Source organism: Sus scrofa, chromosome 8 (genome assembly GCF_054392235.1).
Source record: "Sus scrofa isolate SSC_HxYL_T2T_F1_AM1 chromosome 8, Sscrofa_HxYL_maternal_Yorkshire_Landrace_v2.0, whole genome shotgun sequence".
NCBI classification, from domain to species: Eukaryota; Metazoa; Chordata; class Mammalia; order Artiodactyla; family Suidae; genus Sus; species Sus scrofa.
This window is the reverse complement of record NC_139390.1, coordinates 32,658,915-32,683,746: the sequence shown is the minus strand read 5'-3', so window position 1 is coordinate 32,683,746 and position 24,832 is coordinate 32,658,915. Positions and strand designations below refer to the sequence as shown.

Sequence of the window (24,832 nt, the reverse complement as noted above, 5' to 3'; positions counted from 1 at the left end):
AGTAAAGGGATGAATTCACAACCTAGACATGGCCTAAAGGCGCTTGGGGATTTTGCAAGGTAAGTGCTATTTTAAAACCTTCATAGGTCCTAAATGCCTATATTTGCAGAAGCTACCCCTCCCCACATTATAATTAACATGTTAAAAGGTATCAAAAATATGAAACATATTAAGTATATCCTCAGCCTATATTATATATGTGCATATTATATATATATACACACACATATATGTTATAAAAAATGTTTAGAAAGATTAAAGCTTTCAGCTATAGCATATTTCACCTATGATCATGAACGATTTCTCATAATCATCATGCACACACAGGAACGCTTCTGAGGTAGGAAAATCTTACTTCCTTTCCAAATCATTGTCAAGTTGATTGGGTATTTTAGGAAGACTAGACAATTGACAATTAATGAAGTTGACAGAGATAATAAATATATTAAAGTTACTGATTTTTTTATTTTGAAAAAAATTTTTTTAACATTTTGGGGCCAATAAAAATTGTTTTTAGGAGTTCCTGTCATGGCTCAGTGGTTAAGAATCCAACTAGTGTCCATGAGGATGCGGGTTCGATCCCTGGCCTGGCTAAGTGGGTTAAGGTTCTGGTGTTACCAAGAGCTGTGGTGTAAGTAGCAGACACGGCTCGGATCCCGCGTTGCTGTGGCTGTGGTATAGGCCAGCAACTGCAGCTCTGACTCAATCAACCCCTAGCCTGGGAACTGCCCTATGCTGCAGGTATGTCCCTAAAAAGACCAAAAAAAAATTATTTTGAGGTATCAAATGCTTGTACAGATCCTGCAGTGCTGGTGGTGCCTGGCTGACAAAACGGTCTTGGCAGCTGGAGTATCTGGCTAAGCTAGAGAGAGAATTCAGGCCCACGTTTCTGTTCTGAAGTTACTAATTCAGCCATTATGGATTCCAGCAAACACCATGGCGAAAGGGATGTCCACACAAAGAAAGTAATCTACCTTTTATTTTATTTTTTTAAATACTGGCTTTACTTATTTTAATTTTTAGGGTAACACCTGCAGCATATGGAGGTCCCCAGGCAAGGGGTCGAATCACATCTGCAGTTGCTGGCCTACACCACAGCCACCGCAACTCAGGATCCAAGCTGTGTCTGTAACCTAAGGATCCTCGTGGCAACACCGATCCTTAACCCACTGAATGAGGCCAGGGATCAAGCTCGCATCTTCATGGATACTAGTCAGGTTCATTACTGCTGAGCTGCAGTGGAAACTCCAGCCATTGACCTTTAAAATAAAGAATATTGTCCTACAGCTGGGCTAAGCAGAACATGCGGAATTAAAGCCAAACATTTCCTTCTTTTTACCTTGAGAGTTGAGATTTGGCAAATGTAATTGGTTGGTTTCGGGCATTTTGTCCAGAAATGGAAACGTCAGGGTTGCTTCTGGTTCCGGAGATTTTGGCTTTACCACCTGGATCACGGGCAACAGACAGGTTACAGGTACTGTCCACTGATAAGTGTACCAGAGAAATAAAATGTAAGGATCCGTGGCTGTTATATAAGTCAACAAGTGCACATTTACATTGTAAATGGAAACTTCTGCCCCTTCTCCAAACCCCCTTCATGCTTTTCCACATTAATTTAGAGGTCAGTTTTTCAGAGAAATCAAACTAGCACATAAAAATGTCCAGAATGCAGGTGAGTTATTCTCTATCTTGATGACCCATCAGAATCACCCAGGGAGCTTTTAAAGATACAGATGCCTGGGCCCTGCCCCTAGAGATGCCGATTTATGTGATCTGGAGTGTGCTTGGTATTTGTGAAATCCTAAAGAGTGGCCAAAGTTGAGGACAACTGGTACAAAAGATGATGCCTTTTAGACTCTGTGCCTGAAAACAAACCAATTAATGAATGAGATGAGATGCCAAATGAACAGAACACTTAATAAAAACAAGATGGTAAAACCCATTATATCAGAAAAATAATTTTCTAATTTCCTTCTTATTCAAGTTCAAAGGCATCAGAAATACCATTGCTATAGGTACAAACTACTACGTATAAAATAAGCCACAAGGATATATTGCGCAACCCAGGCAATACAACCAATATGCTCTTATAGCTATAAATGGAGTATAGCCTTTAAAAATTGTGAATCACTACAATGTACACCTGTAACTTATATAATATTGTACATCAACAACAAAAAAGAAATACCATCCTATAACACAGGCAACTATTAAAGAGAGAATACACAGTAAGTTGCAAATAAGCAAGCTCATGCACGGCAAACTAAAATTTAACTGCAAAGCTTCATAACATCTGTATTACATTTTTCTTTTAAATGTATATCATACATCGTAATTAAAAATGAGTTATTTAAAATACAATTTAAAAGATGTTGGGAGTTCCCATCATGGCTCAGCAGTAATGAACCCCACTGGGATCCACGAGGATGTAGGTTTGATCCCTGGCCTCACTCAGGGGGTTAAGAAGCTGGCGTTGCCACAAGCTGTGGTGTAGGTTGCAGACTTGGCTTGGATCCCGCGTTGCTGTGGCTGTGGTGTAGGCCTGCAGCTGCAGCTCCAATTCGACCCCTAGCCTAGGAACCTCCATATACTGCAGGTGTGGCCCTAAAATAAAGAAAAAATAAAGATGTCTAAAGAGTATATATTAAGAGTAATACAAGTTTCTATTAATAGAGGTAGGTTTCAGTGACTTTTTCTTTCTCTTGCTCTGTTTCTATGTTTTTAATTTATACATTATTGTTATGTATTTACACATATTACTCAATAGATCTGCTATATATTTATATGTAAATCATTATAGAAATATACATTAAAATTACATATCTATAGACTGTATGTTTGTGTCCTCCCCAAATTCATATGTTGAAACCCTAACCCCCAAAGTAATGGTATTTGGAGGTGGGGCCTTTGGGAAAGTGATTGGGTCATGGGCGTGGAGCTCTCTTGAATGGGATTAGTGGCCCTTATAAAAGACCCAGGAGAGCTTCCTTGCCCCCTCCTTTTTGTTTAATTTTTAATTAAATTTTTTTTTTTTTTCTTTTTAGGGCTGCACCTGTGGCATATTGAAGTGCCCAGGCTAGGGTTTGAACTAGAGCTGCAGCTGCCAGCCTACACCGCAGCCACAGCAATGCTAGATCTGAGCCACATCTGTGACAGCTTGTGGCAACACTGGATCCTCAACCCACTGAGCGAGGCCAGGGATCGAACCCACATCCTCATGGATGGTAGTCCAGTTCTTAACCCCCTGAGTCACAACAGGAACTCCTCACTTGCCCATTCCACAGAGTGAGGACACAGCAAGAAGAGGCTATCTGTGAACCAGGAAGCAGGCTCTCCCCAGACACCAAATCTTTGGGTGTCTTGACCTTGGGCCTCCTAGCCTCCGGAACTGAGAGAAATACACTTCTGCTGCTTATAAGCCACCCAGTTTTCTGTTATAGCAGCCTAAATGGACTAATACAGACATCTTTCTATATGTATTTAATTTTTATGATGAACATCATTATATTTGTACTTAGACAAAAATACAAATTAAAGATAAGAAAAAAGATCAGGAGAGAAAATAAATCCTCATTATGTTGGGCTAGAACATGATGGAAGATAATACGAGAAAAAGAATATATATATATATATATATATATATATATATATATATATATATATGGGACTGGGTCACTTTGCTATATAGCAAAAACTGGTACAATATTGTAAACCAACTATATTTCAATAAAAAAATTCATTATGAAGCGATGCTGCCATAGCAGCCGATAGCAATTGAAACCACACTAACTGTGGCTATAACAACTTGCATCCACCTCACCTTTTGTGACAGCACCAACTCCACCTTTCCGCTCATTTCATTTTCCAGTTTCTTCTGCTCTTTCTCTTCTGGCACCTCGTTCTTCAGCTGAGGACTGGAGGAAAGCTCCACAAAGGCCACGGTTGGGCTGGATCGCGTCACAGTTGTTGTAAAATGCTGTGGTTCTGAAACAGAGTTATATGCAGAAAGATAAAGAAGATGAAAGCCACATAAAGGACCCTTGGTCCTTCCACGGCACAGAGTACACTGCGTACATATCTTGCCTTAGGCAACATGAGCTGATGACAGTGAGATGAGAGGTACAAAAGAGCCTCAGATGCTGGAGTTCTCGAGGCTTTTTCATGACATTATTAAACAATCAAGCATAAAACACATCAAAGAACCCCACTATGAAAAACTTAAGTTCTAAATAAGAGTCACAGTTTACATACGAATAACTACATGAAACAAAATGCTGATGTGAAATATGATAGGTGGGTTGGATGGGAGAACAGGTATAGAATTTCTATCCAAATGAGTGGCAGCCTGACTCTTCCTTTTGTATTTCATGCGTTTTCATAATTGGAATGCGTTAAGGAGTGTGTGGTTTATATAATGCAATGAAAATTAAGTGTTCTTGGATACATAAAGAAGAATTTGGTACGCTCTGAAGTGTGTGCAAACGCCACCACCTGAGGGGGTCTATTGAAATGAGGAGGTGCAGTGGAATTTGAAAAAGTAGGTGCTAAAATTTTTAGTAATGATATTGAATTTATTTTAAGGTGTTCTTTGAAAATAAATTGGTATTAGAAGAGAGGGAGAAGATTTATGTGTATCAAAAGAAAAATGTATTTAAAATATTAAGAAGTATTAATTTAGGGGAGAGTGGGTCTCTGTACTCACTGTTCATATCTGAGGCATTACTTTATTCTTTCAAAGTAATCACCAGCTCTACCTTTCAGTATCTACTTTTATGATATATTTTAAATGTCTTATCTATTGCTGTTACTGTGTGTTCAATATAACTTTAAGTTTTTTAGCATTGTTTATTTAAAGATGATATTTATCTTTTCATAGTGATGGAAATAAGCTTACCAAAAAACCCAAAAGAAAACAAGGTAGCCAAAAACATAGGTTCCTGTTTTTTACAGCAAGATACATGCACGGTCAGCATTTCTCCCATCATGCCACTAGGTGGCAGCACAATTACACCAGTTATAGAGCCTCATTAACTGCTTTTTTTGGACCCTATTTTCAGTATATCTTGAGTGATTATGATTTACCTTAAAACTAGTCTGTTATAAAAACAAACCTGGCGAGACAATGTCCGTATTCCCTTTTTCTCTTTTTTCACCATCACTCTCATCTTCTTGACGGTTTGCATCAGTTTCCTCAATGGTTGCCTGAAAGAAAGATTTTTTTTCTGCCTTGAATACATGATTCCTTTGAAGGTTCTAAACAGTAAAGGATTTCTTCCTTTCTTTTTTTGAATGGTAATTTTTATACCAACAAGGGAAGTTACCTATAGGAATTCATTTTTTCCATTTCCTAGGCAGTGTCGTAGTGAAAGGCTGGGTTTGTTGGAAGGAGGCATTCCACTAGGGGATCAGAAGGGCTGAAGCAGCACCACATCATGAAAGCTCACACAACCCACTACCTCTCCCTTCTCTGACTGCCTCAGATGCATAGCCCCAGCCTTTCCTTCCTTTTGCCACCAAATTTTCAAAATCAATGTTTCCCTCTACTTGCTCTCAAATGCCTTTCAAGTTAGCTTAAGATCATATCACCAGTGGGCAAATTTTTTTCTTTAAGGCTGCCATTAACCTCTCAGGAGCTTGTCGTCAGCCTAGATGCTGGTGGCAAGGATTTTATTCTTGAAGTTCTCTTCCTGGGCTCTCAACAACTCTGGTACCCAAATACTTATTCCCAATTCATTCTCATTTATTCCCTCTCCCCAACTCCCATTTCCCTCTCTCCTCTTACTGGTTCTTATTCCTTCTCTTCTCCAAAATATGAGTCCTTCTTAAAAACTTCAACTATTTCTTCCACATGTGCAGGATCACCTGCAAATGTATCCACTATTCCCATGGGTTCACCATTACATTCTCCATCCATTTAAGGCTTGTATTTTCACTTCCAAGCTGGAGAGTCCACCAAAGCTTCAGTGCAGCTGAGCTGACCATCAGTGTCATGGTAAATGGCTCATACTCAACATGCTAAAAGTTGCCTTCAAACAAGCCCCTCCTCTAACTCTGATGATTCAGTTTATGGCATTAGTTTTCCCCATGAAATAAATTACACTTTCAAGGGTTTCCTGACTCACACCTCCTGAGTGTCCATCAATTGCTAAGTCTTGCCAAGGTTCTAATACAACAGCCTTCATAACTATCTCTTCCTTTCTGTCTCTATAGCCAGGGCCCAAGTTTGGCCTCTACTCCCTTGTTCTTCTACTAAGGGGTCTCTCTGATTTGGACCGTGTTGTCTAGTCTACTAGGCACAGTCATCTCACCATGAGGCTCTTCTCTCTCAGTAGTACTTCAGCGGTGAGAATGTATGCTTGATGGAATTAGTAACATGAAGAGAATCTGAAACAGCCTAAATGTCCAACAATTGAGGAATGGATTACCGTATATCCATAAAAGGCAATATTATGCATTCATAAAAAGGGGCTTGAACAATAGTTGATAATACGTGAAAATACCTATTATCTAATGTTAAGTTAAAAAATGTATGATACCTGCATATATAAAACTTTATATATGCTATGTGTATGCACAAATATACTTGCTATTACTGTATATAAAAAGACATTAAGGAAATACACTAAAAGGTTAATAGTAATTATTTTTAATGTGCTTAAATTTTGGATGACTTTTTCTTCTTTTAAAACATATTCCAAAATATTCCACGATGGCTATGCTGTGTATTGCTTCCAAAATCAGAAAATAAAATGAATGTAACTTTAAATTATCTTTAGTTGGGAGCCAACTGACTCTAGAGCGAATTCCAAGACTCTGCCACTGATATTATAGTAAATGAAAAAGTAAATAAAAGTTAATTCAAATACTGGCTGGAATATACCTCAGCAACCAAACAGAATAAGTTAATGACTATGGCAATTTTTAGTAATAGTGTCTTACAGTAAAGGGCTAACATTGAATTTTTAAAGTGTGTATAAATATCCTGTAAATTTTAAGAGGTTTTAAGATAAAGAATAAACTTGGTTTTAGAAAAGGCTTTAATTATTAAATGCTTTATAAATATCCCTGTGGGTTCTCAAAAACCCATAAACTTATTGGTCTCTCACAAATATATATATATTTTACTCATAAAATTTCCCTTTTAAGTAACCAAAATGAAAGCCCTTTAAGCCAATGGTTTGGTGGAAACTGTCACTGAATTCTTTAAAAACAAAGAAACTTTAGGCAAGGATTCAAGAATGGATCAACATATGCAAATCAATAAATATAATACATCATATTAATAAAGTGAAGGATACAAATCATATCAATGAATACAGAAAAAATGGACAAAATTTAACACCCTTTCATAATAAAAGCTCTCAATAAATTAGTTATAGAAATATGTATCTAAACATAATAAAGGCCATAAATGATAAGCTCACAACTTGGACTTAAATGTGAAAAGCTAAAAGCTTTTCCTTTAAGATGAGGAACAGGTCAAGGGTGCCTACACTTATCACTTCTCTTCAACATAGTACTTTAAGTCCTAACCAGAGCAACTAGGTAAGAAAAACAAAAGCATCCAAATTGAAAAGGAAGAAGTAAAATTGTTTCTGATTGCAGATGAGATAATCTTATACAGAGAAAACCCTAAAAACCCCATCAAAAACTCTGTTAAAACTAATAAGTGAATTCAGTAAAGGTTCAGGATCCAAAATCAATATAGAATTATCAAAAAAGAAATTAAGAAAACAATCCCATTTAACATAGTATGAAAAAGACAAAATATTTAGGAATAAATTTAACCCAAAAGATGAAAGATATGTATGCTGAAAACTATGACACTGATGAAAGAAATTGAAGATGACACAAGATCCATATTACCCAAGCAATCTACAGATTCAATGCAATCCTTATCAAAATTCCAATGGCATTTTTCACAGAAATAGAAAAAAAGACCCTAAAATTCATATGGAAATATGAAAGACTCCAAACAGCTAAAATGATGTTAAGCAAAAAGAACAAAGCTGGAAGCATCACACTTCCTAATTTCAAACTATATTACAAAGCTACCGTAATAAAAACAGTTTGGTATTGGTGCAAAAACAGACACATAGATCAATGGAACAGAATAGAGAACCCAGAAATCAACCCATGCTCTTATGGTCAACTAATGTTCAATAAAGGCACCAAGAATCAAGATTAGAAAATGGATAAAGGATAGCCTTTTTTTTTTTTTTTTGGTCTTTTAGGGCTGCACCTGCAGCACATGGAGATTCCCAGGCTAGGGGTCAAATCAGAGCTGTAGCCTCTGGCATATGCCCCAGCCATAGCAAAGCCAGATGCAAGCCAAGTCTATGACCTACACCACAGCTCATGGCAACATTGGATCCTTAACCCATCGAGCATAGCCAGGGATTGAACTTGTGTCCTCCTGGATACTAGTCAGATTTGTTTCTGCTGAGCCATGATGGGAACTCCAGAATATTCTTTTCAATAAATGGTGTTGGGAAAACTGGATATCCACGGCAAAAGAATAAAATTTGACTCATTGTATGCCATACACCAAAATCAATGTCTAAATGGATTAAAGACTTACAAGTAATACCTGAAACTGTAAGACTCCCAGAAGAAAATAGGGGGTAATCTCCTTGGCAATGGTTCTTGGCAATGATTTTTTTTTTTTTAATTTGACACCAAAAATTCAGGCAACAAAAGTAAAAACAAACAAGTGGGACTATATCAAACCAAAACGTTTCTGCACAGAAACAGAAACAATTAACAAAATGAAAGGGCAATCGATAGAATTGGAGGTCATACATCCAATAAGGCATTGATATCCAGAATATATAAGGAATTCTTACAACTCAAAAAAGAAAATAACCCAATTTTAAAATAGGGAAAGGACCTGAATAGGCATTTTTCCAAAGAAGATATAAAAATGGCCAACTGAAGTCAGGTATATGAAAAGATGCTCAACATCACTACTTATTGGGGAAATCAAATCCACAAAAAGATATAACTTCACACCTGTTAGGGATTGTTATTATCAAAAAGTTAAAAGATGGCAAGTGTTGAGAATGTGAAGAAAAGGGAACTACTGTACACTGACAGTGGGCATGTAAATTGGTACAGCCATTACGGAAAACAGTATGGAGGTTCCTCAAAAAAATGAAAATAGAACTATCATACGATCCAGCAATTCCACCTCTGAGTATATATCCAAAGGAAATGAAATCAGTTATCCTGAAGAGACATCTATACCCCCATGTTCATTGCTGCATTATTCACAATAGCCAAGATATGGAAACAACTTACAGGTTGATGGATGAATAGATAAAGAAGACGTGTGTGAGTATATATATATATACTACATAATATACAATTCATATATTGCGATATATAAATATTAAAGTTATAAACATATGTAATTTGTATATACAGATTAATTTATACACACTATACAATGGAATATTACTGAGCCTTAAAAAAGAAGAAAATCCTGCCATTTGAGATAACATGATGAACTTGGAGAACATTATGCCCAGTGAAATAAGCCAGGCACAGAAAGAAAAATATCGCATGATCTAAAAGATTACAATAAAGAAAAGCCAGACCCACGGTAACATGAGTGGTAGTTAGTTACCAGAGACTGGAGCTGGAGGAAAAGGGGAGAGGGGGGGGAAGTAAAGTGATTGTTGCCAGGGTCTTGCGGGAGGGGATAATGGGGAGTCAGTGTTTGATGGGTACAGAGTTTCAATTTTGCAAGATAAAGAGTTTGGAAGTGGATGTGGTAGTGGTTGCACAACGCGAATGTACTTAATATCACCAAACTGTACACTTTAAGATGGTTAAGATAGTGAATTTTATTTTATGTATATTTTAGCACAATTTTAAAAATGGGAAAAATTTGTAAAAAAAATTATTTGCAAATTTTCAAAGTTGAAAAAAAGACACAAAGTTTAAGCAGTAAGCCTTTCAAGCTGCTAAAGGATTTAATAATAACATCTAGCAGCAAAAATGTGCTTTTCCTTTTGGAGGATGGGGTAGTTTTGACATTTCATAACTAAATGGTCATTTTCTAATGATGAGTAACCATGCATCAATTCTGGAAGAACAGAATATTAAATTAAAATCCACCTTTAAAACCCTAGGCAGGAATAAGCATTACATTTATATTACTTAAAGGATTTTGTAACTTTTTTTTTTTGGTCTTTTGTCTTTTTAGGGGCTGCACCCACAGGCATGCCTGGAAGCTTCTGGGCTAGGGGTCGAATTGGAGCTGCAGCTGCCAGCCTATACTACAACCACAGCAACACCGGATCAGAACCACATCTTTGACCTACACCACAGCTCACAGCAATGCCAGATCCTTAACCCACTGATCAAGGCCAGGGATCAAACCCCCATCCTCATGGATACTAGTCAGGTTCGTTATCCACTGAGCCATGATGGGAACTTGTAACTTTTTAATATATCAATAAGCCTGAATTGGAGCCCCTTAAGAAACGTAATGAGTATAAATAGTTAAATAAACCAAAGTCTTTTTTTTTAGAATAATAGTTATATATATATATATATATAAACGGTGTGTATGTGTGTGTATACACTTTATATGAACTACTGATATGATAGTAGCATGTGAAGAACAACCAGTCCAGGATTACAAAAGAATAATCTGGGCTTTATAATTTAAAGTGTCCCCCCAAAAAATACAGAGAAATATTAACATTATTAATATATTGATATTTGTTTTATGATGTAAATATATGAATACTATCAGAGATACTGATTTTTAATATATAAAATAGTGTCTGAAATGATTTTTAGGTTTTCTCCCTGAATGGGTTAGATTATAGAAAACTATCTGAGGTTGGGAAACACATTTGCAGATAAATATTGATGAATAAAGTTCTTGAGGCATTCCCACTGTGGCACAACGGGATCAGCAGCATCTTGGAAGCACTGGGACACTGGTTCGATCCCCAGCCCGGCACAGTGGGTTAAGGATCCAGTGTTGCCACAGCTGCGTCTTAGTTCACGACTGCGGCTTGGATCTGATCCCTGGCCCAGGAAGTCCGTATGCCATGGGGTGGCCAAAAAAGGAAAAAAAAAATAATAATAAAGTTCTTGAGAACACTGGTGTTTCCAATGAATAGAAATAAATAACTATAAAGACTGAGCCAAAGCCTTCCCAGCCCAAACAGGAACAAATGAATGGACATATTTTATTAAATCCTAGATGCCATCAATTTTAATTATATTATTTTAGGTACTATTAAGAAAGAAAATACACTGCCTGTTAAACAGGACACACTATTTTTTATAAGCTATAATTTGATTTAGAGATGCTCAAATGTGGCAAGTGTACATGAAGTCCCATAATTCATGAAGTCCTTTAGACGTGATTTATAATGCAAAGGAGACAAAATCCTCAAGCACCACTTCACTAAGGACTATTTACTAGCACACCTCATTCCAGTAATTCAGAACTGCCACTTTCAGGAATGTTCATGTTTCTGGATGTATTTATTTTTTTTTCTTTTCTTTTCTTTTCTTTTTTTTTGTCTTTTTAGGGGTGCACTCGTGGCATATGGAGATTCCCAGGCTGGGGGTCAAATCAGAGCTGTAGCTGCCAGCCTACACCACACTCACAGCAATGCTGGATCCTTAACCCACTGAGCAAACCCAGGTTCTCATGGGTACTAGTTGGGTTCGTTAACTGCCGAGCCATGATGGGAACTCCTCTGGATGCATTTCTCTGTGGCTTAACACTCAAACACTGAACACCCAGATGACCCAATTTCTCTTCGCTTAAAATGAAGGTTACATACTATTGTTGCTGTAGCCACAATCAATATTTACTGTATTTACACGTGTTAGTATAATTATCTTCCTTAGTTCTCAGCACAAGTCTATTAAGTTTGTACCAATAAGATTCCCTTTATACACAGGTGAGGAAGCTGGGGCCCAGGAGGCTAAGCGACTTATCCAGTATCATGCTGCTAGTAGGTGGGGAGGTGGGAACCCTGACCTGTGCGGGTAGCCTCAATGCTCCACCATCTGAGCTGGGAGTCACACCCACTTCCAAGTCATCCTCAGGTATTTAAAGGTTCTTGACCCATAAGAATGGGGCCAGAACCAGAGCATCCCAAGTTTATTGCTACAATGGTTCAAACTGCCTTTGCCACACCCTGTCCCTCTCATCCATTCGGGCTCATCCTTTCCTTTCGACCTCTCATCCATTTATCATGCAAAAGATGAGAACCCTCCAGAATCTCTCAGGACAGGGGGCAATTTAGCCATGTCTTCACTTCCCAGGGCAGTTGAGGCCAGACCACCGCAGCCATCCCCGCGTCTTGGAGCTTTCCATCCAAGCCAGGTTAGGGGTGGGGGTGGAGGTGTCCGGGGGCCCAGCACTGTATCTGGCAAAGAGCCAACATGGAATCCGTGCCAGGTAAGCCAATGTTAGATACAAGACTTATGGCAATTATACTCACAGGTTTCGTTTCAATGCATCCTAGTCACCCAAATCAGGCTATGACTAGCAAAATATTCAAGATAAATTAAGAGAAAAGGCAAGTTACAACAATGTGAATAACATGAGCCCATGTTAAAAAAAAATATTATAAATACACCGAGAAAAAGAAGAGAAGGACACATTTTTGAAACTCTTGATTTCGGAGTGGCTGGAGTAAGAGGGAGCTTCCATTCTCTGTATGGTTTTCTGTATTCTGTTACATATGCATATAGACTGTATGGAATCAAAGGAAATCCCCAAAGCCAGTTGAATTAACTTCTGTCTGGATCCTACATCTGAAGCCTTGTTACTTCTGTACTCCCATCATTACTGCAAAGGAAATGAGTTCGAAATTGGCAGTTTTAACCAGGGCGAAGAGACGCGGGAGAAACACACCCGCCTCGCTAGGAAATGTGCTTTCTGACCCACACTTCCCTTCGGTTACATCTGAACAGAAGAGATGCTTTCCCTTCTCCAACTGGTAACACTGCCTCAAGAATGAAAGCAAGTAAATAAAAACAGATCCCTGGACACGAATGAATGAGAGCATAGAGAGGTTACAGGCGCCCAAGCCAGGAGCTGGCTTTCCCTTGACTGAGGACACCATCCAAACTGGCTCTGGTGCCAGACCGAGCCCTGAGGCCACGAGTGGGAGGTGATAGTCTCCTGGCTTGAGAGGGACGTGGTCCCTCCCGCCACAAATCTACCTGGCACGGGCTGCTCATTTTAACAAGAACCTTACTGGTGGACCAGTCCAGAGCCCAACTCTGAGGAATGAATTGGAAATACGGGACAGGAGAGGAAGAATGGGGCTGCTTGAGGGGCCCTGCTTCTAGGACAGAGGATGGAGCTTGCACGAATCATTTCACCACCGCGGGCTGGAAGACGAGATGTCCAAGGTCCTTTCCTGAGCTACTATTCGGTGACTCAGAGTGATTTCCCGGCTCTAGTCTTGAATAACTCATCTGGACACCAGCCTGGAAAACCAGACTATTTATGTCTTGGCATCAGGACTCAGGTGCCACATAAGCCACGTGTGTGTTTCCCCTTTCACTTTTGTGTCACCAAATACCTATATTCACTGGACAAAAGAGGAGCTACATGCAGCCCTAGGCTCCCCACTCCTCAAACTTTTCAAACCATGTGCAGGTCTGATCCAGGTCAGATGGACTAGGTGTTTTTTTTTTTTTTTTTAATTGTCCCTTTCTTGCTTGCTTTCTTTCTCTTTCTTTCTTTCTCTTTTTTTCCCTTTTCTTTTCTTTCTTTCCTTCTCTCTCTCCCTTCTTTCCTTCCTTCCTTTCTTTTGTTATGCAGGATAGGATAAGAACACCGACCTGGGTGATTCAAAATGGGCCATTTATCGTTACCAAAAACAGGAGACCTGCCATCAAACAATGAAGCCATGCAGATACCAGAGGAATGCTCTTGGAGCATCTCCCTGGAATCTTTTTCCCATGCAAATAAGGGGTCCTTGCCTGAAACCCATCAGAGGATCCAAATGCACCCCCTTAGACACTCAGGGTGTAGGAGGAAATTAGTGGCCTGGGGCAAGAGAATAGGGATCCCCAAACTGATCCACGATATAGGAATATAAGGAGAGACCCAGCTGTAGCCAGGGCCAGTCCCTACCCAAGGTGGCCTGCTCTCTCTGAGGGCATCGGTAAAACTTGCTGTACATTGCTACATAATTCTTTTTTCTTTTCTTTTGGTCTTTTTAGGGCTGCACCCACAGCATATGGAGGTTCCCAGGCTAGGAATCAAGATGTAGTTGCCAGCCTACGCCATAGCCACAGCAACGCGGGATCTGAGCCCTCTGTGACTTACACCACAGCTCAGGGCAACACCAGTGAGCAATGCCAGGGATTGAACCTGTGTCCTCATGGATACTAGCTGGGTTCGTTAACCTCTGAGCCATGACAGGAACTCCTGCTACCTGACTCTTGATTGCAAACTCCGAGGCAACCAGCAGGAGCGTTTTTCACTCCGGGCAACGGGCTCGGGGCAGTGGACTGGAGCCACTCATTAAAAGAGCCCAGGTCAGAGCTGCTACACTGCAGTGTTGGTTCAAGAGGAAATTCCCTCCAACCCAGAACTGCTCCCATCCTGAGCTGATTGCTCCTGCCTGGAGAGACCACCTGCCTCCATCCCTATGTGGCAAGACCGGTGGGTCTATCCTTGTGCTCTTGCAGCTCCTCCAGGCCAGCACAACCTCCCGCCAGACTGCCTGTCTGCATCCTTGGGGAACGAAGCCCGCTGGCTCTAAAACTGGCTCCAAACCTGGCTCCACTGCTGTGCTTCTCAGCCTGCACCTCCAAATCCTTGCTGTGTGTAGGCAAGGACCGAGGAAAAGAAAGCGCAGAGAAGACGAACCTCACATTTTCTTTCTTTCTCTCCTTCCTTCCTTCCCTCCCTCTGTGTGGAGGTTCCCAGGCCAGAAATCGAAGCTGAGCCACAGATGCAGCAGGCAACGCCGTAACCTTTTAACCCACCGTGCTGAGCCAGGATCAACCCACACCGCCCCAGAGACAATGCCAGATCCTTAACCCACTGCATCCTAAATACCTCTAATGACTTTTAAAAGAGCATTCAATCTAATGCTCTTGCAACTATTTCTGTGTTGAGAAAAAGTTTCTAGAGAAATATCTCTTGACATTAGCCATCTCAAAGGAATCTGCAGTTGGTCTCAGTTGTAAGGAAAACAGCACCTACTCAAATGCCTTCACCCTGCTCTCAGTGCAAAATGAAATGCTTCAAGAAAGATCCGATTGTCTGTTTTCTTGAATCTGAAAACATTACCAAAGAACTGAATTTTTAAAAGGCGGGCCTAGAGCTTTGTCCAGGTGGAAAAAACAGACCTATCTTGTTAGTTAGCTTGGAAAATGCAGGTGAAGTCGTTCAGATACCTAACAGCTGAGTCTGGCTGTTGGTTCAAGAAGGAGAATTGCCACAAATCTGGGGGGAGGTGACCGCCGGCGGGAAGGGTGTGCAGGACATCGATTGGGATGAGTTGGCAAGAGGGAGGTCAAGTGGTGGGAGTCCTGGGGGTCGCGGGGTGCAGTCTAGGTGGCAGAAGGAAGCCACAACCGGGGAAAAGTGAATAAGAGGAGAAGCAAAATGAGCTGCAGGAGGAAGCATGTGCACATCTGCAAGGGCGATCATCCTCTGGAAAAATCTGCTCATGTCTGCATGCTTCCTCCAGAATTACCGCTGGAACGACTGCCGGGCAGAGCTGGAAGATGACAGGGAATCCATCCCATGTGTTTGAAATTCACATCTGTTCAAGACGGGGATTTTAACGACCTTACTTTAACCTTAAAAACTTTGCACCTATCACTCTTTCAGGCTTCTGAAAAACTATATGGTAACTTTCTCTCTTCTGTTAGTTGAATGACACTGTTACAAACAATTCAAGGGCAAGTCTGAGTCACCGTGACATTATGCTAAGGGCTCTATATATCTGAACTCTCACAATATTGCCTATGCTATTATTACACTTTAAAAAATATATATATATAAGCTCAGGCTCAGGTGGGTTTGACCTTTGACTTAGTGCATGGAGTATTATATTATTATTTTTGGCCACACCCGTGGCATATGGAACTTTCCGGGCCAGGGATCAAACCTACCACAGCAACGAGCCACGGCAGTGACAATGCCAAATCCTTAACCTACTGAACCACCAGGGAATTCCCGTGTGGTGTACTTTAGGTATTTTAGGAAAGGGTCATTTTTGGCACCATCAAGGCAGGAAGGGATTCAAACACAAGTATAACTCATGTGGATCAAGAAAACCTGGATTAGCTTTAAGGGAGACATCAAACATCTTTCAAAACATCTCTCTGCAGGTCCCTAAATAGGATAAATTAGTCCTTCGATTTGGAGTTCCCGTTGTGGCTCAGCAATAAGGAACCTGACTCGTATCCATGAGGACTCAGGTTTAATCCTTGGCCCCACTCAGTGGGTTAAGGATCTGGGGTTGCCATGAGCTGTGGTGTAGGTCACAGATGTGGCTTGGATCCCGCTTTGCTGTGGCTGTGCTGTAGGCCGGAGGCTGCAGCTCTGATTTGACCCCTAGCCTGGGAACTTCCATATGCCATAGACGCGGCCCTAAAATATAAAAAATAAAATAAAATTTAAAAGATGAGTCCTTAGACTAGAAGACTTTCCAAATTCTTTTCCAATCCTGGAGTCTAGGAGCCTAGTATGTGGGCTATGATATGGTTTTCTTAACGAAGCCAATATTTTAAAATGTAAAAGAAGTGAGTGTGAGATTTCCACTTGGAAAAGTCTCAGGGAAAACCGGGACGGGCCATGGCAGTGCGTGGCGTCTAGTCCTCCTCACCTGTTTGCCCTGCGGTCCCCTCTCAGGGTCCTCTTGTGGGCTCCTCACCACTGTCCATGACTTGGCTTCTGCCAGTTCCAGTGCATGGAAGAGCTTGCGTCTCTCCTCCATTCCAAAGCAAATCCCACAAGTTTCAAAATCCACATTTCACATAAAACATTCCCGACTAGACTAACCCCAACCTAGAGTGATCTCCCCTGTCCTGTGCCATCTTATATCCCTCTAGTCTTCTGACTCTATTATCTAGCACTTCATTAAATATTACTCTAAATACTTTCCCAGCTGCTTTATGAAAACTGCTTTCACAGCAATTTTATGAGTTTCTTTTTCTTTCTTTCTTTTTTTTTCCTTTTTAGGGCCGCACCCATGGCACATGGAAGTTCCCAGGCTCGGGGTCAAATCAGAGCTGCAGCTGCCAGCCTACACCACAGCCATACAATACCAGATCTGAGCCGCATCTGCAAACAATGCTGCAGCGTGTGGCAACACGGGATCCTTAACTCATTGAGCAAGGCCAGAGAACGAACCTGCATCCTTATGAATACTAGTCGAGTTCTTAACCCACTGAGCCACAACGGGAACTCCTGAGTTTATTTTTCCTCTTTCAAAAATGGGGTACAGAAGTAGGCACATGAAAAGATACTCATCATCACTGATTATATTAGAGAAATGCAAATCAAAACTACAATGAGATACCACCTCACACCATCCAGAATGGTCATCATTAGTAAGTCTACAAATAACAAATGCTATAGAGGGTGTGGAGAAACGGGAACCTTTCTACACTGTTGGTGGGAATGTAAACTGGTGCAACCATTGTGGAAAACAATATGGAGGTTCCTCAGAAAACTAAATATACAATTACTATATGACCCAGCAATCCCACTCCTGGGCATATATCCAGATAAAACTATAATTCAAAAAGATACATGCACCCATATGTTCATAGCAGCACTCTTCACAATAGCCAAGACATGGAAACAACCTAAATGTCCATTGACAGATGAATGGATTAAGAATATACACAATGGAATATTACTCAGCCATAAAAAGGCATTATATATACTCTTAACATATATGTATTAAGAAAATGTGATACACACACACACACATATATATATACACACACACAATGGAATATTACTCAGCCACAAAAAGGCATGAAATAATGCCATTTGCAGCAACATGGATGCAACTAAAGATGCTCATACTAAGTGAACTAAGTCAGAAAGATAAGGACAAATACTACATATCACTTACATGTGGAATCTATAATATGGCACAAATGAAGCTATCTACAAAAAGAGAAAGACTTACAGAAATAGAGAACAGCCTTGTGGTTGCCAAGGTGGAAGGGGGAAGGAATGGGATGGGCTGGGAGTTTGTGATTAGTAGATGCACACTATTGCATTGAGAATCAATAAGCAACAAGATCCTGATGCGTAGCACAGGGAACTATATCCAGTCTCTTGTGACAGAACATGATGGAAGATAATATGAGGAAAAGAATGCATATATATACATATGTGTATATATATATAACTTTGCTATACAGCAGAAATTGGCACAACATTGTAAATAACAACTTACTTTAATAAAAAAAAATGGGGCACAGGGTAGGTCATTCATTCATGCTTATCAGTTAATATGCAATCACTGGGAAAGCAACTGCTATCACAGTCCCATTACCTTAAAGGTGAGTCAACTGAGGATGATTTGGAGTTTGTTGGTATCCATAGATACAGCCAGGGTGTTAAATATTAATAACAAGCCAACCTTAATTTAGAATCTATTTCTAAAAGTAAGAGTCCAGGGTCCCAAGAGTTTCAAATGAGAAAGATGAGGTAGAAGGAACCTGAAGACATGACATAGTGTCGTACAGAAGTGGTCGTGCTGATCCAAGGGGCGGACACTCCACCCGCTCCCCATCGCCTACTGGAGTCTGGCGGCCACCCCTGGGGGCTGCGCTGCCTCTGAGTCTGAATTAATGCTCCTGCCTCCTGCCGCTGTGCCCTTTCAACCGTTCCAGCTCGCCCTGAAGGAACTGTGACATTTTAGTGGTGGGTGAGGCTACTCCTCTGTAAAAAGTGTATCTGTTGGGAATGCAGTTTTTGGAAGAAAGACACCATTTAAAAAGAAGAACACTATTCCTTTGACAGCCCCACGGAGTGGGGCAGATGAATTAGAAACAGCAAATCAAGCCCGAGCTGGTGAAAAGCCCTGGGAGGCTGTGACATACAGGCTCCTGTTTTAAGCTGGTCACCGTGTTCTGCCATGACCAGTGCATTCTACCCTTGCAATGGGCATATGCTGGCTGTGACACAGTCAAGAGATGCTTTCCTTGGGATATGGAGAAGGAAGTGAAATGAGGAGGAGGTTTCCTGGAGAAGAGATTCTTTTCACATCATTCTTAGGATAAGATACTCTGAATGTCATTAAGTTGTAAGCGGGTATGAAGAATGTTTTGGTAATGCGCCAAAATTTTGTGTAGTGCAGTTAATACCTCAGCTTGTAGTCTAGTAGATATACAGGTAGTTATCTACCCAGAAAATACTGTAATAACCCTGCCACAGTTAATTCAAGCACCTAAGTAGTAGAGACGGGGTAAATAAACGCTATGACCTCTCCATCAGCACTAGAGTTTACTGAACTAGAAACTACTGTAAACTAGGCAGTCCCCCCCCCCCCCCCAGAGTAACAGGCTCCCAGGATCTTCCATGAGTTTAGACCTACATCCTGAGGCTGCCCGGGATTAGGCTGGTTTCCAGAAAAAAAGTCCACAAGGCCACTTTTTGTTTGGGGCTTGTTATAGTGTATAAACTTCTGAAATAACACGATGTCTTTCAGATCATCCAATTTTGCTTCTTTTGAAACAGGATACTTGGGGGGCTATGTAACAGAGGTGATATCTTTTAACCCTTTTCTCTTTGCCATTAGAGAGTTAGTAGTATAACACTATTAAAGTGGAAAATGCCTGGCAGTAGAAGAGAATAGGCCCTTATTTTTATGTTGCTCGTTGTAAAAATAAGAAAATTAGTCATTATTGAGAATGAGTGTTTTTTGTTCTTATCTTTTTAGGGCCGCACCCTCGGTATATGGAGGTTCCCAGGCTAGGGGTCCAATCAGAGCTGTAGCCTCTGGCCTACATCACAGCCACAGCAATGCAGGATCCTTAACCCACCAAGCGATGCCAGGGATCGAACCTGCATCCTCATGGATGCTGGTCAGATTTGCTTCTGCTGAGTCACGACAGGAACTCCAAGAATGAGTATTTTTTTAAACAGAGGTTTAGTGAAACCCCCCAAAAAACAAACAAAACCCCCTTTTCCTCTGTTCAGACACCATACAGGATGGGGAAAGCTTTTTTTTTTCCCCCCACAAAAGGGTTAAAAGGTCTAAACAAGAGAGATTTAATAGTTGGTGTAGGAAGTTTAGACCTTACGTCATCTGGTCTCCTCACTTATTCCTTTTAGATTTTGCTGGGAAAAAAAAAATCTGTTCATCTAAAGGCAGGTTTCCCCCAAACTTAAACCACAAAATGGTCACAGGGCAGAAGAAGTAAAGACAGTGAGTAGACACGTGCCTGATAGCAGAGCCCTTAGGATTTGTTCTTATAATTAACCTACTGGGCTTGACCAAGGCCAGCGTGGCTCTGGAATGGGACAAGGGTGGCAGTTCCACCTGGGTAATGGCTAATGCATTTGGGGAACTTCTCATTGACATTTAAGAGCATAAGTTCATGGTGACTCTACCAGTAACGTTTCCACACTGCTAGCGGAGCTCAACATCCTATCTCATGATAATTTGGAAGAGCCCTTCAGAGGTGGTAACATTGATGCCAATGAAAATCGGAGTTAAATTCCCGGTGGAGAGATTCAGCCTTTGCCTGGATCCCAAAGCTTTGCTCCTGGAGCCCAACAAACATGGTCCCATGGTGAGGAAGTTATTTTGGTCTATTCCAACTTAAATCCCTTCCTAGGGCTTGAGCACTGCAGGGAAGACATGCATCCTCCCAACTCCTCTGAGAAAACATATTTTATTCTTCAAAGGACAAATCCCAGAGATAAGAACAATAATATCTAATCCTCTGGGTGGGTTTAGCGAGCTGGGTCATTTAACTTAGTCCTGGAGCTGGAAGACAAGTTTCCCTCCGGACCAAACCTTTCTAGGTGCTGGGGGAAGAATTCTTGACAGTTTCTCCCATGCTTTATAATACCAGCCCAAACACTATAAATTAAAATTGCGGAAATCAGCCTCGGGTGAGGACAAATGAGGTCGAACAGAGTCCAGTTTCTGCCCCCAAAGCCAGGCTGCATCTGTGATAGTGACAGCTTAGGTTTGATCAGCAAAACCAGCATGAGCGCCAGCAAGAGATCTAAGAAAAAATGTAATCTTCTTGATAATTTATACTCCGAAGATGCAAATGTAAGGTTATTTTGAATTCTTGCTTCTGCTATTCTTGAACTACCCTACATTTCGCAGTGTGCCATTCAACTGTACTTCTAATTACTCTGGATTTCAAGGACTAAACCAGTAAAAAATCAATTTGATCTTGAATGAAGTTTTTTTTTTTTTGGCCATGCCTGCGGCAAGTGGAAGTTTCCAGGCCAGGGACTGAATTTGCACCACAGCAGTGACCCAAGTCACAGCATTGACAACGCCGGAAACGTAGCCACTAGGCCATCAGGGAGCGCCCTTTAATGAGGTTTTTTTTTTTTTTAACTAACAAGAAAGATAGCCTTTTATATATAATGTCAAAGATGAAGAGTCAGGTTCTGATGGCACCAATTATTTTCAAATGGTTTTAACATGCCTGATGGGGCCCTGAAAAAACAGAAAAGAAGGTATCTCAGAGATTTATTTATGTTTCTATAACACTAGATACCAGTCACGTGGAGACAAGAAAAGGCTTTTTATTCAAAACTGATGTGACACCAGTGCTGAGCCTGTTACGGCTGAATCAGGTCCTCCCGCAAACTTAGGTATTGTAAGTCCTAAACTCTAGTATCTCAGAATGTGATTTGGGAATAGGATTTGGGCAGATTGGGATTGAGATGCAGTCATCCTGGAGTGCAGTGGGCCCCTAATGCAGTAGGACTTGTGTCCTTATACAAAAGGGGAGATTTGGACACATGGACAACACAGAGGGGGGAGCATCACATGACGATGAGGGCAGAGATCAGGGTGGTGCATCTCTAGGGCAAGGAATGCTGAAGGCTGCCAGCCAACCACCAGAAGCTAGGAGAGGAATAAGGAACAGATTCTCCCTCGTAGGCAACAGAAGGAACCAGCCCTCCCAGCGCCTGGACTTTGAACTTCCAGCCAGCAGGTATATGAGACACTTAACTTCTCTGGTTTCAGCCACTGCATTTGTGGCGCCTTGTTATGCCAGCCTTAGCAAACTAACTCACCCACCTAGAAAGAAATGATCATTCTCAAAGACCTACTTTAAAAAAAAAAAAAAAAAAAAAAAAAAAAAGCAGATCATTTCACATTGAATTATCTCAAAGGGGGAAAGGAAGTTTGCTTCTTACCGGTAGCTCTTGGGGAAGAGAACTTGGCTTCTTTATGTTGATCTCAATGCTATTGTTGTCTTGTTTCAGCTCCACGGGGGACCCGTGCACCCTGGCCACACCTTCAAACATCTGGGATTTGGTCAAGGAGGGAGTATGTGCCCCCGGAGGACACTCTCTTTCCTTCTCCTCGTCACCATGAACTGTCTCTCCATTCATGCTGACTTTTCCATCTACCTATGGAAACCAGATAAACAAAAGCATGCTTATGCCCCAAGGAAAGGCGGTAACAAATGACACATTCAGAACCACCTTAAATCACTAGCATTTAATAATCACAGGCCAACAAAGAATAAGACCTCTTCTACAGAACATCTTTGGGTCAGTTCTAAAAATCAGGGCTCCTCCAAAAGCCATCTTTGAGGACCTCTTTAAAAGGTCACCCACCTTTTCAGGCCACTTCACATTAGACTACACGTCACGCTTCCCCGACTGAGGGTCTGCTTTTACTTTGAAGTAGAGACAATCAAGAGATCTTAGGTATAAATACAGGTGACATATTTGGGTTCCAGTAATTTTTCATTGACATTCCGACCACTATTCCACAATTCTGAGATCTTTGTTTTCCCATGAGCATCTACATTAGGTGGAACCCATCCTTGATCAGGAATATTTCCCAGGCTATCCTGTCACGGTCAGGGGCAATGAGCACTCTTTGAAAGGTATCACAGAGGGCAGGGAACCTGTTGCTACACTATGTTACAGTAAATTCTTATTTCTAGTTAATTGGACAATCCCAGGTTTGTTTGTTTGTTTGTTTGTTTTCAAGAGAAAGAGGCCATGCCCATTAAAATATTTTTGTTTTGCACACGTGTCTAGGGAGGATGGCGACAGCAAGAAAGGGAGAGTGAGGGTGGTTAGTCGGGCTTATTGAAAGGCATCTAGACATCTTTGTCTTAAAGTCTGACAGTGTGTCCAGGAGTCAGGAGAGAAAGTGAGATGGCCCAAGACCGAGTTCTGGCTCTACCACTCAAGAACCACATTGCTCCAACCTCAGTCTCCTCATCTTTGTAAGAGCACTAGCTCCTGCTGTTATGGTGATTTTATGTATAGAATTTAGACCTACAGTATCTGGCAAATTTTAGTTACATAAATATTAGCTATTAGCTATTCCTACTACTAAACCTTTGAAAAAAAAATTTTTTTTTTTCAGGGCATGTGGACGTTCCCAGGCTAGGGGTCGAATAGGAGCTGCAGCTGCCGGCCTATGCCACACCTCACGGCAACACTGGATCCTTAGCCCATTAATCGAGGCCAGGGATCGAACCCAAATCCCAGTGATTGTAGATTCCGGTCAGGTTCGTTATCATTGAGCCAGGACTGGAACTCCCTTTTTTTTTTTTTTTTCTCTTAAAGCCCACATTTACAGTATATGGAGGTTACTGGGGATTGAATCTGGGCTGCAGCTGTCACCCACACCACAGCTATGGCAAAGCCAGATCTTTAGCCCACTATGCCCCACTGGGAATTGACCCTGGATCTCTGCAGCAATCCAAGCCACTGCAGTCAGATTCTTAACACACTGTGACATGGCAGGAACTCCCAAAAATCTTTTAAAAGGAATGATAGGTCAGATATTAGTTATAGTTTATTTACCTTAAGTCAGTGGCTTGTCTACCCTATTGTCTGTGATCCATAAAAATTTAAATCACCACAAGCAAACACACACATAAATAGAAGTTTTGCAAAATAATGTTTACCTTTATTATGTGTGATGCATTATGCTGTTTTTTTGTTTGTTTGTTTTTTCTGGGCCACACACGTGGCCTATGGAGGTTCCCAGGCTAGAGGTCGAATCGGAGCTGTAGCCACCAGCCTACGCCATGGTCATGGCCCGAGCCGAGTCTGCGACCTACACCACAGCTCAAGGCAACGCCGGATCCTTAACCCACTGAGCAAGGCCACGGATCGAACCCACAACCTCATGGTTCCTAGTGGGATTCGTTACCACTGAGCCACGACGGGAACTCCCCCGTTATGCTATTTTTTAAAAATTGTATTCTATTCTACCTCATTAAAAAATAATGCTGATTCTAAATTGATTTCATAGCCTAGAAATAGGTGGTAACTCTTTATTATTATTATTATTACTTGCTTTTTAGGGCCGAACCTGTGGCATATGGAAGTTCCCAGGCTAGGGGGCAAAGGGGAGCTGCAGCTGCTGGCCTACACCACAGCCACAGCCACACAGGATCCAAGCCACCTCTGTGACCCCCACCACAGCTCATACAACGCCAGATGCTTAACCCACTGAGCAAGGCCAGGGGTCAAACTCTCCGTCCTCCTGGATACTAGTCAAGTTTGCTACTGCTGAGCCACAATGGAAACTCAGGCAGCACCTCTCCGTTTGAAAACAATGTTTCAACCATTTCACTTGCTCTTCCTTTACTCTTAAATCTGCTGTACTAAGAAAGT

At 41.1% G+C, this 24,832-nt stretch overlaps 1 protein-coding gene and 1 long non-coding RNA gene across 51 annotated transcripts in view; one reads left to right on the top strand and one right to left on the bottom strand.

Moving 5' to 3' along the window:
* LIMCH1 (LIM and calponin homology domains 1) overlaps positions 1–24,832 on the bottom strand; it is a 357,562-nt gene that overhangs the window by 30,236 nt on the left and 302,494 nt on the right. For all 50 annotated transcript variants that reach the window (XM_084971777.1, XM_084971782.1, XM_084971778.1 and 47 more), the window contains 4 exons: positions 22,379–22,594; positions 5,112–5,202; positions 3,821–3,984; positions 1,340–1,445 (listed from right to left, as the gene is read on the bottom strand). In XM_084971777.1, coding sequence (XP_084827903.1) covers positions 1,340–1,445; positions 3,821–3,984; positions 5,112–5,202; positions 22,379–22,594 — 577 coding nt within the window. The remainder of the gene's footprint in view (positions 1–1,339; positions 1,446–3,820; positions 3,985–5,111; positions 5,203–22,378; positions 22,595–24,832) is intronic.
* On the top strand, positions 13,680–21,928 carry LOC146400408 (uncharacterized). The gene is made up of 2 exons (XR_014812360.1): positions 13,680–16,383; positions 17,434–21,928. It is a non-coding gene; the product is annotated as an uncharacterized LOC146400408 (long non-coding RNA).